Here is a 16,855-nt window from a genome sequence, read left to right on the forward strand (position 1 = left end):
CAGTTTTGTTTTGGTGTGTATTTCAGCCACATTTTTTCAGTTGTCTTGTCTCACATCTCTCTGATGGAACAGATATGCTTCAGTTTGAATCAATGCACTGTCTGTGTAATTGGTCATGCTTCACTTGCAGTTTAAGCATGTAACTGTGACCTGAAGTTATTTTTAAGTTTCAGGTCTATCTTTTTCTAACTCAGGCTCTCTACACATGACTTTCAGCAGAATTACTTTATTATATTATTATTATTATACGTGACGTGATAGTGAGCAGCTGTAACAAAGAGTTTCCCCTCGGGGATCAATAAAGTATTAAGTAAGATTCTGATTCTGATTGTGATAAGCAATGGAAATATTCTGGTGCTATATTGAAATGTTAGCACATTCAAATAGTTACTTTTTAATTTCAAAATTACATCTTGAGTTAAAATGTAATTTTGTTCAGTGTGTTAGGATGTACTAATCTTAATGGATCTTAGTGCAGCTTTTGACACCATAGATTGTTTACATTGTATACCCTGGAAAATCAGACTGGAAAATCAATTTGGCATCTCTTGCCTGGCTCTCATGTGTTTCAAGTCTTACTGAAAGAACACAGTGTGTTTCCTATAACAATACGACATCAAACCTTTCTAATGTGAAATATGGAGTATCTCAGGGCTCTGTTCTTGGCCCTCTGTATCTATGTCACCTCTCGGCCAAATTATAAGCAGTCATGAAATTAATTTCCACTGCTACGCTGATGATACTCAGCTGTATGTGCCTGTACAGGCAGATGATCATTCCCAAATTATTAATAACAATGATACATTTTATTTGAATAGCACTTTAAAAAGGTACTCAAAGGCACTTTACAAGACAAGACAAGAAGACATGTTGAAGGACTCCACATAGCTGGGGGGCACAGGCTTTTAGCACGCCGGGGCTAACTCCATCGGGGTCTGCAGCCTTGTTTGAGTGGTGTTTCATCAGCTGTCCTCTCACCTGGTCAGCAGTCAGGCATACAGCAGAGGTTACAGGTGGGGGAGGGGGAGACATTAGTGTGAAGAGGGCCGTTGGCTTGATGGGGAGGGGGGAGCAGAGTACTCAGAGGAGTTTGAGGGCCGACAGCAGCTGAGTTAGAGGGGGGATGAGCAGGAGCCGGTGTGTCGAATCTGTTAAAGAACAGATTAAGTTCGTTGGCCCTGTCCACGCTGCCTTCAACTCCTCTGCTGCCAGAGGACTAATTGTTCACATTAAAAACAGATTTAAATAAGTAGCTTTTGAGTGCCGTTTTCAAAGAGGGGAGTGAGGGAGAATGTCTGAGGTTTTAGGGGAGAGAGTTCCAGAGGGAGGGAGCAGCAATGGAGAAGGCCATGTTCCCCCAGGTCTGGTGCATGGACCGAATGAGAGGGGTGAGGAGGTTGGTGTCTGCGGATCTGAGGTTGCAGATAGGATTATGTTGGTGCCAGAGGTGAGTGAGGGAGGAGGAGGCTAGGGCTTTGTAGGTAATGAGGATAATTTTAAATGGATTCTTTGTAGAATGGGGAGCCAGTTGAGGTATTGAAAGACTGGGGTAATGTGATCTTTGGTTCGGGAGTGGGTGAGCAGACAGAACACGTTCTCACCCTAACACGTCCAATATGGTCGCTTGGTCAGTGGCCCTCTGCTTCAAAATATGACACCGTAAGTACCCTTCTAGCATAATTTCTGGACATGCAGGTCAAGTTAGCAACAATAAATGTGATACGTCTGGTCAAGTTAGCAATAATAACTATGCAAAATCCAGTTAGACTTTCAAAATGCAGCTTGTGTGGTTAACATTGTGTAACAGTTGCACTTTGGTTAGGTTTAGGTACAAAAACTACTTGGTCAGGCTTAGGAATACATTGTAATTTAAATTAAATATCTCAATAACTGAAGTATGTTGTACCTCATGTAACTGAAGTCACGTAAGTTATGTTACCTACCTGATGTATCGTAAGTACATTATGTAAGTTGTACGTATGTTATGTATGTTGCTTAAAATAAATAATTTACTTTTGGTTGACAGATCCAACCTTGCTGCCACCTTTGTATGTGTTTTCTTTTGCGCTATATACTACGTCACCTGACTTTGAAAACATGTGCGTCCAGAATTGATACTAGAGGGGTAATTATGGCATCATATTTTGCAGTGGAGGGACACTGACCATGCTTCAGTATTGGACGACTTGGGAGTGTGAACGGGTTGGCAGACGGGCAGTTGACTTTTGAATGTATTGTAGTTTGTTGAGGATTTTGGTGGACATGCCGTACAGAATGCTGTTGCAGTAATCACGTTTTGAGGTGATGAAGGCGTGGATGAGTTTTTCAGCAGCTGAGAAGGAGAGGGAGTGGCGAAGACGGGCAGTGTTTTTAAGATGAAAAAAGGCAGTTTTTGTAATGTAATTAACATGGCATTTGAAGGAGAGGGTTTGATCAAAGATGACTCCAAGGTTATGGATGTGTGTGGAAGCAGGAACAGTGGAGCCTTTGATGCAGAGTGAAAAGTTGTGGCAAGTTTTGATGAGGAATTTGGGGCCAATGAGGAGGTTTCAGATTTGTCACTGTTGATTTTGAGAAAGTTAGCTCGCATCCAGGATTTTGTATCTGTGAGGCAGTTTGTGAGGGTAGAGAAAGTGGCAACAGTAATGGATTTGGTGGAGATGTAGAGCTGGGTGTACAACAGTGGAAATGGAGGCCAAGGGGAAGCATTTAGAGGATGAAGAGGAGGTGACGAAGCACTGGACCTTGGGGGACACCTTGAGAGACTGGGGCTGTGTTATAGTTGGATTTATTGACGGGGCGGATCTACCGGGGTGGCATAGGGTGGTAGCTGCCACCCCTAAATAATGCCTTGCCACCCCATCTGCCACTCCAGATTTTGACAATCTAATTCAAAAATATATAAAGCCTATAGGTAAGTTGTGGGGTGAAACTCTGATGTCCGAGTGCAAGTGAATGTATCAATAGATGATGCTCCCTGTAGGTTCTACCCCTCCCCACAACAGGAGCTGTTAGCGACTTTGCGTGCATGCAGGGATGGAGATGTGGGATAGACAGAAGGTCAAAAACTGATTTTACCCATGCATTAATTTAGATAATTAATTAAAAAAAAATGTCAATTAATGCATATAATTTAATGATCTGTTCTGGCTACATTTTAGGCTAAGTAATGGGCTTATGGTAAATGAAAAAAGACTTGGAAAAGATTTGGAAAGAAAACAATACCACCTTTAGATATTTAAATGCAATGCTTTAATCATGTGCCACAGTAATGTAATTTGTTTGAGTTAAAATATCTTCATTTGGGGGCTTTTCCAAGCAAATATTGATATGTGATTGTTTGCGATTAAATCAGCATGTATTTCTGCCACCCCTTAAAGTCTCCATGCCACCCTCTTGCCACCCCATGAATATTTCTTTAGAGCCGCCCCTGTTTATTGATACTAATGAAATGGTGGCGGTCAGAGAGGTATGATTTGAACAAGGAGAGGCCAGTGCTAGTGATACTGATGGAGGACTCAAAGCAGGAGAGGAGGATGGAGTGATTGATGGTGTCAAAGGCTGCACTGTGGTCAAGTAAGATGAGGATGTTGAGGGATTGGGCATAAGAGGAGAATTGGTGACTGATTAGTGCTGTGTTGGGATCTGAAACTAGATTGAAATGGTTCGTAGAGTTGGTTGGAGTCCAGGTGGGTTTTGAGTTGGGACGCAATGGTGCATTCCAGTATTTTTGATAGAAAGGGGAGATTGGAGATGGGTCTGTAATTGTTGGGGATATCAGGGTCACGGCCAGGCTTTTTGAAGGATAGGCGTATGTGTGATTACAGAGAGAATGGGTAGATGAACAGCAGGGAGACAAGCTTTGTGGAAGGCATGGGGTCCAGGGTGCACGTGGCAGTCTTCATGCCAGACATTGATTTCTTGAGTTCAGAAAGGGAGATCAGAGAAAACTGGGAGAATGACCGGTCAGTTAGAGGGGGGGTGACGGATTCAGGGTTGGGGGGGTGGGGCTGGAAGTGGCCAGTTGGTTGTAAATGGTCTCGATTTTTTGCTTGGTAGAATGACAAGAAGGAGTTACATTTATCAACTGTGAAGGAGTGGAAGAGATTGTCCATAGGTTTGAGACGCTTGTTTATTGTGGAGAAAAGGACCTTGGGGTTAGCGGAACCCGAATGGATGAGGCCAGAGTAGTAGGTGGAGCGTGAGAGCATCTTTGTATTGCTGCATGTGGTATTTGTATGCTAAGGTGTGTGCTGTGGGGCCAGTTTTCTTGCAGAGCTGCTCTAGTTGATGTTTCCAGGATTTCCTCAGATGCAGTTCAGTGGTGTACCAGGGAGCAGTGAGGGTGAAAGAGACGAATCTGGTTTTCAGGGGGTAAAGCTGATTGAGGCAGGAGGATGTGTGTTATTGTAGAGGTTTACCAAGTCTGTGGGGGAGATTCTGGCCTCAGTCGGATCTCTTCCTCCATAAGCAGGCTGATGAAGTTCAGTTGTGATGGCAGTGTGTGAGCGTCTGCCAGATGTTGACTGCGTTTAAAGTTCGCTACGGTCCTTGTTCGGACTCCAGTGATGCAACGGGATGTAGTAACTTCTTTAATCGGGTATCAGCAATTTAAGTTTGCTAAAGAGTTTCTCTCTTTTAGAGTTAAGTTTTTGAGTCTCTTTTGCTCTGTCGCTCCATCTCTCTCTATTTCTCCTTCTCTGCACCACAAGACTGGTGCGTAAGGCCCAGGCTTTCTTCTTTTCTAACTTTGTTGTGTTGGATCTCAGAGATGGCATAGCCTCCTTTTAGCAGGCTTCTTTTGTTTCTTTCTCGAATTGTTGGATATCTGCATTTTTTTCAACATTTTCTGTGTGGCTTTGGTCCCACAGAGTCAGTAGAGGCCTGTTGGACCTCAGGATTCAGTCAGACGTTGTCGCATTCTGTTAATCAATGGTCTTGGAGAGCAGCGGAGAAGAGATGTAAGAAATCAGTGTGAGGACAAGACAAGAAGTTGACTCTTAAAGCGATAGGCAGCAGACAGGCAAGCAGGTCAGTCATGTTTGGATCAAGTAGTTCAGGTGTTCGGAAGCAGACACAGTAATATATTATTATTAACCTGTATTTAGCCAGGGACAACCCATTGAGACTGAGGTCTCATTTTCGATAGTGCCCTGGTTACATATCATACATACAATATTTGTAAAATGACAAAAACAATAAGATAAGAAAATAAAAAAAAACATAAAATGTCAATAGGCATGTCATACATACACGTTCTACGCTACACTGTTTTCCTGGCCACTGCCTTACTTATATATTTTAACTTGGAAAAAGTTTTCAGTCATGGGACGTGTGGATCTTAAGTGATTTTAAGCTGACTGCAACTCGATGTGGTGTACCGGACTGCCTCCACTGCTGCTAGCTTAGCTAGGTTTGTTTTTAGCCTGGTGGCTAGGCTAGCTGGTCGCTTTTACCAAGGATTTTAAGCTTGTAGCACTTTTATGGACTTAACTGTGGACTTTAAGCTTCGCAGCACTCTCACGGATTAACTGCAAGCCTGATGGCTGAGTGTGGATTTAGTCAATTTACCGTCTCAAAGCTGAGGAAAAGAATCGCCTGTCTGGAAGCCGAGCTCAGAGAAAAAGACAAGCTCATCCTGGAGTTCTCCACTGTCGCCTCAGCCCAGGAAAAACACCTGGCAGTCCTTAGCTCCTCTGGCTGCACAAGCCGGAATGCGACCATCCCTTCTCACTCCCCTGACTGCTCCACTCCAGCACTGGACAATGATCCCAATCTTCCGTGGCTCGGCTCCATCATCACTGGCGCCCCGGAGCATGAAGCCGTTTCAGCTAAGCCTGAAGATCCTTGGCTCCTCATGGGTGCAAAACCCAAAGCAATGGTCATTTCTACTCCTTGCCGAGCTCCAGTGGATGCACAGTCACTTGCCGGTGGGGGTGGTGAGAAGGCTCCGGTGAGTTCGACTCCACGCCAACTGGAGCACTGGACCGCAGCCTGTAAGGACAGACATGGTGCAAAGCGCCTGCCTCCTCCACCTTCACATCGGGACCTCCCGCTGGCCAACAGGTTTGACATCCTGGATACACAGGACTTTCCTCCACTGGAGGGATGCTCCCTTTTTCCAGCAGTCAAGTCTTCCTCCTCCTCTCGCCGCAAGTTACTGAAAGAGGCCGTGATCAGGAGAAGCTCTGGAGGTCTCATTCGTCCTGAGACGGCAGAGAAGTCCTCTGCTAAGGAGGACGCCACCCACTCACCGCAGCAGTCCCCAGCCACAGCTATCCCAGGGATGGTTGATGGAACTCTGCGGTCTCCACGATCACTGACTCTGCCTCCTCTCATCCCCCAAACTACGCTGATCGTTGGAGATTCCATAGTAAGGAATATCCACTTCGCTAATGCGGTCACACGCCGCTTTCCAGGAGCTACGACACCAGACATCCTCGAAAAGCTCCCCGGACTTCTGGCTGCACTCCCGATGACTATCACGAAAATCATAGTCCATGTCGGCACCAATGACACCGCCCGTCAGCAATCGGAGCTGACGAAAGCAGACTTCATCCGCCTCTTTGACCTGCTCAACAGCACCGGAAAGCATGCTTTCATTTTGGGTCCAATTCCTACACTGGGTTGGGGAATTGTCCGTTTTAGCAGGATCCTTAGCCTTCACACCTGGCTCCAGTCTGTCTGCAGCACCCATGACGTTGGTTTTATTCACAACTTTAACTTATTCTGGGATCGTTCTCCCTTGTTTGCACGAGATGGTCTTCACCCAAACAAGTCAGGTAGTCGCATGCTGGCGGCTAACCTGCAGCACGCTGTACTGTCCTCCTCACGTAGTTGACTATTTACATCACCTGTTTCCCCTCGCTCTTCCTCTTCCTCTTCTCTGCCCACCAAAAACTGCCACGCACCCTCTGCTGTCACTACCTCCCCCTTGTGGACTGATCATAGTGCTGCTATCTGGAGCCCGGATCCTTCTAGTGCCAATTTTAATATTTCTGTGGTAATTTTGGATAGGTCCTTAGTGCGAAACAGACACAGCCGACACAGCAATAATAATAACTTAATAAAGAACCCTACCTCCAGTCTCAAGCTCAAATCTGAAGCAGCACAGACTTTAATATGGCTCTTCTCAATGTAAGATCCCTCTCTAACAAAACGTTTATTTTATATGATTTGATCTCTTCTACTGATTTAGATTTTATGTTTTTTTCATATTGATGACCCCTCTAATGCCCTTGCTGCTGATTTTTTAAATATCACTAATTCTTTCAACAACATGTGTCTGGCCAAACTCATTCCGTGGCTACACCTCAGACCTAGTCTTTAGTCTGGGCCTGAAAACCCCATCTGTGGAAATCACGGACATGTTTCTATCTGATCACCCATGCATTGTTTTTAACTGTGAATTACAGGCTGCTAGTACTGTCTTATCTCGCTCTAAGTACACACGCGTCCTTAATGAGCATAGTGCCATAAAATTCTGTACACTGTTCAATCCTCCTGGCAGTGTGTTTCCCAATCCCTCCAACACCAACGATTTGGTTGATTATTTTAACTATCTGTGTTCTTCAACCTTAGATCTCATAGCTCGTCTGAAAATATAGACCAAACTCAAAGACAAGAATACAGCCATGATTAAATGACAGTATTCAAAGCTGTAAAAAGAAATGCAGAAGAGCAGAACGCAGATGGAAGAAATCAAGTCTCCAGGTCCACTTTGTGGCCATGAAAGAGTTATTACGCCTTTATAATAGGATGGTAAAGGATGCAAGAACATGTCATTTGCAAAACATTGCAAAAATACGATCTATTTTAAATCTTAGTGATGCAGAAACTGTTGTACATGCTTGTATCTCCTCACGCCTTGATTATTGTAACTGTTGTCTGTTCACTTGTCTTAATCAAAAAACTTTGAAACGACTGCATACTGTACAAAACTCAGCTGCTAGGCTGTTAACCAGGACCAAGAAGTACGACCACATGACACCTGTTTTAGCCTCTTTACATTGGCTGCGTGTTGGTTTTAGGATTGATTTTAAGATCTTGTTGATTACTTTTAAGGCTCTTCATGGCCTGGCCCCAGATTATATTTTAGACCTTGTAATCCCTTATAAACCTTCACGTAGTTTGAGATCTTCGGGCAGGGGTCTCCTGTCTGTTCCTGAGTCCAGGATGAAAACTAAGGGGGACAGAGCTTTTGCTGTCAGGGCCCCGAGGCTCTGGAACAACTTGCCTGAAGAAATTAGGTTGTCTGAGTCAGTGTCTTCATTTAAGTCTCGTCTCAAAACACATTTTTATCTGAAAGCATATCCTGATTTTACCTGAACTGGCTGTTTATTTTACTGTATATTTTATTGTTTTTGTGTATTTTATGTATTTTCTTTATATTTCGTCTTTCACTGTGGAATTTATAAATAAAGTTTTATTATTATTATTATTTTTTTAACTCATAAAACAATAACACATACAAAATAAAAGACGTAGTGGTATCACTATTGAAAACAAGCACAGTCCTCAACAACAAAGTTATTTAACAAAACTTTCAATTTGCCCAAAGAGACTAGGCCATTCAACTTGGTGGTCCCTCAGCTGACCACCCGACCATCACACTCACCTCCACAGATGTCTACACTGCACTGAGCCGGATCAATGTGCGCAAGGCTGCTGGACCAGATGGCATCCCCGGTCGTGTACTCAAGGCATGTGCAGAGCAACTCATTGGGGTCTTTACGGCTATTTTCAACCTGTCCCTCGCCCAAGAAGCTATTCCAGCATGCTCTAAATCCACCTCCATTGTGCCAGTTCGGAAACACTCTAGTCCAACATGCCTGAATGACTACCGCCCGGTAGCACTCACACCCATTGTTATGAAGTGCTTTGAGCGGCTGGTCCTGTCACACCTAAATGACTTCCTCCCATCCACATTGGACCCATACCAGTTTGCCTACCGCAGCAATGGGAGCACAGAGGATGCAGTCTCCATGGCACTGCACTCTGTACTCACACACTTGGACAATAAGAACACTTATGCACGAATGCTATTTGCTGACTTCAGCTCTGCATTCAACACTGTCATCCCTTCCAAATTAATCACCAAACTTGGAAACCTGGGCATTAACACCTCCATTTGCAATTGGATTATGGACTTCCAGACAAACAGACCTCGGCTTGTTAGGTCAGGCCACAACTGCTCCACCACCATCACACTCAACACTGGCGTACCACAGGGCTGTCTGCTGAGCCCCGTCCTCTTGGTCTCATCAGCAACAACAATGAGACTGCCTACAGGGAGGAGGTCCAGCACCTGGCCACATGGTGCACAGACAATAACTTGCTCCTTAACACCTCCAAGACAAAGGAGCTCATCATGGACTTCAGGAAGGAGAGAGGAGGCACACATGACCCCATCCACATTAACGGGATGGCTGATGAGCGTTTCTCCAGCTTCAAGTCCCTGGGGACCCATATTTCGGAGAACCTGTCCTGGACCACCGACACCTCCTGCCTGGTCAAGAAGGCTCACCAGCGCCTCTTCTTCCTGAGGACGCCGAAGAAGAACCAACTTCTAACGTTGCACAGTAGAGAGCATCCTAACCAACTGTGTCACAGTCTGGTATGGGAACTGCTCTGCTGCAGAGCGCAAGGCACTGGAGCGGGTGGTGAAAACTGCCCAGCGCATCACAGGGACTCCACTTCCAGCCATTGAGGACATCCAGAGGAAACGCTGTCTGCGTCGAGCCTGCAGCATTCTTAAGGACTCCTCTCACCCCGCCCAGAGACTGTTTTCTCCCCTGCCTTCTGGCAGGCGCCTCAGGTGCCTTCGGCCAAGGACCAGCAGAGTGAGAAACAGCTTTCTTCCCAGAGCTGTCTTCCTACTGAACTCTGTAAGTACTGACAGGAAAGTAGACTGTACTAACAGCTTTCTATTTTCAATGGCAAAACATGATCTATTTCTAAAAAAGAACCCGAGTTTCATCCTTAACTTTTTAGCTAGCTCATCAACATGCCTTTTGAAAGCAGGGCTAGTCCAAAGTGCTTTAGTGGTTAGAGAGTATCCGATCAGAAAAAACATGTCATAAACATTAAAAATTGGATGGGGAAACAGCAGCCAAAGCACGCCAGCACCCTCCCAGCGTCCTCCTAGCTCAAAATTAAATTAGAGGCCACCCTATTATACTGTTTCTCCGTTACTAATTGGGCCAAACTCACACACATAACCAACACCGCCGCCAGGATAATTGGTCTCCCCATACCCAACCTAGCAGAGCTAAACAATAAGGCCATTGCACGCATTGCAACCTCAATAGCACAGGACATCACACAACCACTCAATCACCATCTTACCCTACTGCCCTCCGGATGCAGGCACAGAGCTTGCATATATGTTGTTACTGTGTGAAGTTGTTGTCTGATGTGTACAGTGCTGTGGAAAGGAATTTCCCCTCGGGGACTCTAAAGTCTAAAGTTTTGTCAGTTGTGAAAAACTGGATGTCAAGAAATTTCTCCTAAATTCTGATAAAAGTGAGATGCTGGTCATTGGCCCTGCTGAACATAGACACCAGTTTAACCGAGATACAGTAACTCTAGTAAACTGTGATTTCTCAAAGTTCAACAGCCAAGAATCTTGGTGTTACGTTTGATCCTACTCTTTCTTTTAATCAGCACATTAAAGAAATCACCAAGACTGCCTTTTTCCACCTACGCAACATTCAGCTAAAATTAGTCTTTTTTTCTGTCCTCGACTGATGCAGAGATCCTAATTCACGCCTTTGTTACTTCCAGGCTTGATCATCGAATCGTTTTGTTGTCAGGTCTGCCACGTGCTAGTACTAAAAGGCTTCAAATGGTTCATATTACTGCAGCTAGAATCTTAACAAAAACTAGAAAAATGTATCATATCACACCAATTTTAGATTCCCTTCATTGGATCCCTATCCATGTGAGATCAGACTTTAAGGTGCTTCTGATGACTTACAAAATTGTAAATGGACTCGCCCCTTGATACCTCACCTCCATAAACCACATATCCCATCCCGTGCTCTTGCCGCTCAGAACACAGGAGTCAGCTGGCTGCACTGACTTTTCCTATCGTGCCCCCTGTTGTGACTCTGTTTCGACCTTTAAATCCAAACTTAAAACTCATCTTGTCGCCTTAACCTTTAGTTATGCTTATTCTTGATTATCTTGTACCTATTACCATTATCCATCCGGCAGGTCAGTCCTCCTGGATACATGTTCTACATATATGTTACAATATAATGTCCATAATTTTGTCCTGATTGTCCATACTGTAATGTCATTATGTTGGTCTATTCTGTCCACATGACATCTATTGCATGTCTGTCCGTCCTGGGAGAGGGATCCCTCCTCTATTGTTTTTCCTGAGCTTTCTTCCATATTTTGGGGGGAGTTTTTCTTGATTCGAATCGAGGGTCTAAGGACAGAGGGTGTCGTATACTGTACAGTTTGTAGAGTCCCTTGAGGCACATTTGTGATATTGGTCTGTATAAATACATTTTACTTGACTTGGCTGTGGTATAAGTATTTGTGGAAAACCAATTGTTAAAAATTGTTTTGTTGAAAGTTTACAATGTTTTCATGACTTTGGAAAGAACAAAAACTAACATTTTTTACTTCATGGGAACTTTAGGCAAAGGTTTTTATAATGAAATGTTGCAAATCCAAGAAAAAGTTTTAAGAACATTTTGAAAACAAGTTACATTTTCACTGTTTAAAAAATGTTAAACAATAACAGTATAACCACAGAGGGAACGTTCTAGAAACCCTTTAAAAACGACCCACTAAAAATGTTCCTGGAACTAAAAACAACTACATTATAAGAATGCTGTGTAAGAACTTTCTATTAACTTTTTCTTAGAAACATTTAAAGAGAGTTTGGTTTGTAACATTTTAAGACCATTGCACAGTACTGTTCTTACACCCACAGAAATAACGTCCTAGGGACAATTTCAAAAACTTCTCATTAAAAATGTTCTGGGAACATTTCAGAGCAAAGTTTTTAGAATGTTTGGGAACATTTCTAGGGAAATCAGAATTTAAGAAATTTCTGTAGAACTTAGACCTACCAACTGTCACTGTTGAACAGAAAACCATAGTGGACAGTCTAGTAACAGTGGAGGAAATTCAAAGTATCTTCACAACTTTACCTCAAGGAAAAGTGGCTTCACAACCATGTTTTAAAACCAATTAGGCCCTGAACTTGCTCCACTGATGGATGGCATGCTGATTCGCCAAAGAGTGGCTCACTGCCACCAACACTTTCCCGGGTCCTAATTACTCTCATTCTCACCAAGTCTGGTTTATATGGAATCGTCACGCTACAGATAATCTGTGACGCTGTGTGTTCTGACAGGAATGATTGTACTCCCACTGTGGCCCTGTCTTTGGATGCTGAAAAGGTGTTAGACAGGGTCAAGTGGGAGTATTTATTTTTAGTTCAGTTTTTCTGTGGCTGGCTGCACTTGATTTATAAAGAACCTACTGCATACGTGAAAATGAACAGATTTAATTCCCCATACCTCAGACTATGGAGATGTACCCATCAGGGTGACCCAGTCTCCCTGGCTGTCTTTGCTCTCCCCCTGGAGAGATTAGCCATGGCTAATCGGTTAGACAGTAACTTCACAGCTATGTGTAACGTATAAATGAATGCTTTATACGGACAACATTTTAACTCTTGTTAGGTGTCCAGAAACCTCAATCCCATAATTATTATCCATTATTAAAAATGATGAATTGCCACAAAAGGCAGAGATACCCTCTCTTATTTTCTCCAGCTATGGAAAGGGTCATGACGCATCCATGTTTTCTTCCATGTTACTGCAAAAGTGCAGTTATACAAATTAACTGAAAAAGATTTGGGGAAAGGACTCCTATATTGAGGCTAGGAGTCACACATCACGTAACGTCACAGAAGGCACGCACAAGGTTAATACACTTCAAAATTATCAATAGAGTATATTGGACTCCCTCCAGACTTTACAAAGGCAAGCATAAATATGGTCCTATCTACTGGAGATGTAGAGAAGAGGGTACACTAATCCATGTGTTATTGAATTGTGCTCATTCTGGAATTTTGGGCATTGATACATAACTGTATTCAACGATCCGGAGGTTCCCTGCCCACGCTTATTTATGCTAAGAGATAAAATTCCTTTGTGAATGAAATCAGACTGCCACAAAGCTTGGCAGGAGAGGAGGAGCCAGTGCACTTGAACTTACAGAAACACAGTACAGTACAGTAACAACTGGTTTAAATGGAGGATGATACGCTAATATTAACATATGTCTGCAAGGTAGATGGCTAGAAATTGCCTGAAGGGCTGAATGTCTACTGGATGGATGAATGTTTCAGTGCTTAACATTATTACTACTGATGAAAGCAAAAGGTCTAGAAGGCTAACCTTTAGCCAGTTAAATAAACACATTTCAGGAACAAAATGGCACTCACAATAGTCTCTCCTTTTCTGATTTTTTAGCACTTTGATTCTGAAAAGATTTTAGGTAACTGTATATGTCACTTTTATTCTGACAACAAAACAGTCGCCCTCTGTAGACGTAAACATGGCTGTAAAAAGCTTGTGGTTTGCTTATTTGCAAAGAGGTCACACATTATCAGATAGGTGTCTCAGTCAGTGATGTCATCAGTGCAAACATGCAGAAATGTCCATACTTTGAATATTCATACAGTTCAGAGTCAGAAATCTAAACCATGAGAAAAATGAAACATTGTTCTTAATACTGTCATTAACTGTTAAAGTTCTAATATTTTCAAGGTACAGGTATATTATAGTCTGAAATTAGTTTATCATATAAGCCAGTATACTCCAGTATACCCCAATAATGTAATCATAATAAGGTATTCCTTGGCACTTGTCTCAAAACTGACGTAATTGATGTACTGGTACAGGCAGATCTTAAACTGGCACTTTGTGTGAAATGTGCAAAAGACTGAACTAATCTGAGTGCAGCTCTGCAGAATTACATCTCTTAACTAACCCCTAATACAGACCTCAAGATGTTTCACAATCTGGGTAAAAAGATTTCAGCAGCTTTCATGTTAAAACTGAACATAGAAATACCACTAGCCTTAAGACATCTGAACAAACTGTGCTTAGCGTGTCTCAGTTTGTTAAATTTTACTGGGTGTCTTGTCCTCTTGTCTATTGCTGTTCATATTTTAAACCAAGGGACCACATTAAAAATGTTTATTTCACAACCATATAATTTCCACAAAGCTGAGTCATAGATAATAGAACATTTACATTGTGACTCACCCGGAACATCTTCTCCACCTTGGCAATGCTTTTGACAAATATGGTACCTAGCTGGTCCCCAACGCCTGCCAGGAGGAATCCAAATAACGGGATACCAAATATTGCATACAGAATGCAGAAAATCTTCCCTCCCTCGGTGCTCGGGGCAATGTTACCATACCCTAGAGGAGAAAAGGAGACAAAAAGGGGGTTTAAAGCACTACATGAAGCAAACAAAAGCCCTGGGCAGATTTAGTTACACATTCTGATGGATATTCAATATGCATATCAGACGTTATTCTTAATTCTGGAAACATCTCAGCAGTGGCGTGTCCAGAATTTTTCGACTGGGGTGGCCCAAGTGGGGCACTGACTTATGCTGGGGTGGCATGAAGTACGTGCATGCGTGCATGCACACACAAGTTGGAATAACTTTAATTTAATATTTCTCCTATCTACTTTAATTGCTAACATGACAGTATCTTACAGTTTCTTACATTCTTGTGTTTTATTTAAAAGATAAATAGACCTACCAATTACAACACAACAGAGTGGCATCATACAAATGTACTATAAAGCTTATACTTTATTCTTTAAAGGAGCTATAAGAAGAGAATTTATATTTATATTTATAATATAAGAATTTTAGGAGTAAACATTCAAAAATTAACTCAAATTATCAACAAACTGTGAAAAAATAACAGTTTTAACTTTATGTCAAAAACGTCTATGTATTGTGTTGCAGAGATATCTACTGAAATTAGTATGTAACCAGCTAGCCCCGGCCTGTCATGTCTTGTAATACCACTTTGTACCTCAAGAGGCGATAGTGAGTCACTGTAGCATCCAGTCTGCCCTCATTCCAACATGACAGGACAAAGAAGTAGCGCTGCCCCAAGGGCAAGAAACCACGTTCAGTGGCAAAGAAAGAAGTGATAGAAATAGCAGCAAAACAGGAGTTAACATTGGTATTGCTTTCCACCACTGGAGATAGCTCTTGGTGAGTAAAGGGATGAATTTTGATGCTGAACGTTTCTTCTAGACTGGTAAGTAAACCACTGTTAATTCTAACATTGGCTATTTGTTGATAACTTATAAAGGTAACTAATTGTATAACGTTACTGACAGTGATAATATGTTTGCTAAGTTATCCGTTTGTTGAAAGAAAGTAAGTAAGACCTATGGGAGGGACTGTACACTCCTAATTTGTATAAAGTGCCAACACAATTATAATAAATACTACTGTGTGGACAAAATATTGTATTGACAAATTTGTGCAAAACTTCAAATCTACATTACAAATCTCTTACAGAAAATGTGCTACAGTGAAATGCCACAAAACCTGCCTCTTGTAACACAGCCCAATATACATGTCTTAATTACAACCATCCCCAATAACACAGGGTCTAGATCACTCGTGCAAATCAAGGTTAGAACAAAAGCAATGAAATGTCTGATCAGTCAAATCTCATCAGCTGCCATGCTGTGAGTGTTCTTGAGATGTTAACCATGGACCTGGGTTAGCACTATAAATACAAGTGGGAAAGAAGGTTAAAGAGTAACTTAACCCCCCCTGAAAATCTTGTCTTTGCTGACATCATGTGGTTTAAGTTTTTATCTTACTAAAGTGATTTACAGGTGGACTCCAGGACCCGGTGACATCACTGTTGGGTGTGGTTACAGGTTCAACAGGGCACACTCTGACCGCAGCCAACCCACCTATCACTGATGCTGGGTGTGGTCAGAGGTGAAACAGGCTTGAAACTTTCAACCAGAGAGGGCAGCAAAACCCTGCTTTTTAGCCTGCTGTTAAGTTACTCTTTAAGCAAGCCACAGCCTGGTATTTCTGCAGTCTTGGGTTTAGGCCAGGACTAAGAACATTTAGAAGACAGACATTCTGAGATCATCAAAGCGATGGTCAATGATGAATTAATATTTCAACCAGTCTTCTTTGTTTTCCATTCATGTGATGCTATTAGCAAATATGCAGAAATAATGTTAGCTTCACACAATGTGTGTGACATGTACTGTTTATTTCAAACATAATTTAAAAATCGAATTTAAGAAATTATATTTGCTCTCAAAAACAAACTGACCTTAGGGAACAATCCTGGTCAAATAAAGAACACATATGGGTTGACGGCCCTCTGACTCTGCCATGGCCTGTGGGGTTGTGTTTTGCCCTGGGCTGCTGCTTGGGTTTTGTTTCTCCCTTCAAATTCTGGTAGGTGGAGTTTGTATTAGTGCATCTGTCTAGTCCATCCAGAATGCATTTAGGATCAGCCCTCCCTATTCTTCCTCTCACTCCATCGCTGGTGCTCTGCCTTGCAACACGTTTTCTTTTGTTTGGTTTGGTTGCACTTATCTTTATTTTATACCATACTGCACAACACTTTCACATATCCACTGATTTACCATTCAATACATTTAGTTAATATATTCTGTTGTTTCATTATTTTCCACATGGGTCTGCAGAGAAGACATTTGTAAATGGCACCGTGTCATAGATGATGTCTGTGTTGACAGGAGGTGTTACTATCTGCCTGGTTGGTAGTTGCCATACGTACAAGTACAGG

The 16,855-nt window shown here is 42.5% G+C and overlaps 1 protein-coding gene across 1 annotated transcript in view; it reads right to left on the reverse strand.

The window, feature by feature from the left end:
• The window catches only part of kcnk10a (potassium channel, subfamily K, member 10a), a 70,060-nt gene that overhangs the window by 14,604 nt on the left and 38,601 nt on the right, over nucleotides 1–16,855 (reverse strand). Inside the window, exon 4 of the mRNA XM_044169712.1 lies at nucleotides 14,301–14,461. Within this exon, the coding sequence (XP_044025647.1) occupies nucleotides 14,301–14,461 (161 nt within the window). The remainder of the gene's footprint in view (nucleotides 1–14,300; nucleotides 14,462–16,855) is intronic.

This window comes from Siniperca chuatsi, linkage group LG16 (genome assembly GCF_020085105.1).
Source record: "Siniperca chuatsi isolate FFG_IHB_CAS linkage group LG16, ASM2008510v1, whole genome shotgun sequence".
Classification (NCBI taxonomy): Eukaryota; Metazoa; Chordata; class Actinopteri; order Centrarchiformes; family Sinipercidae; genus Siniperca; species Siniperca chuatsi.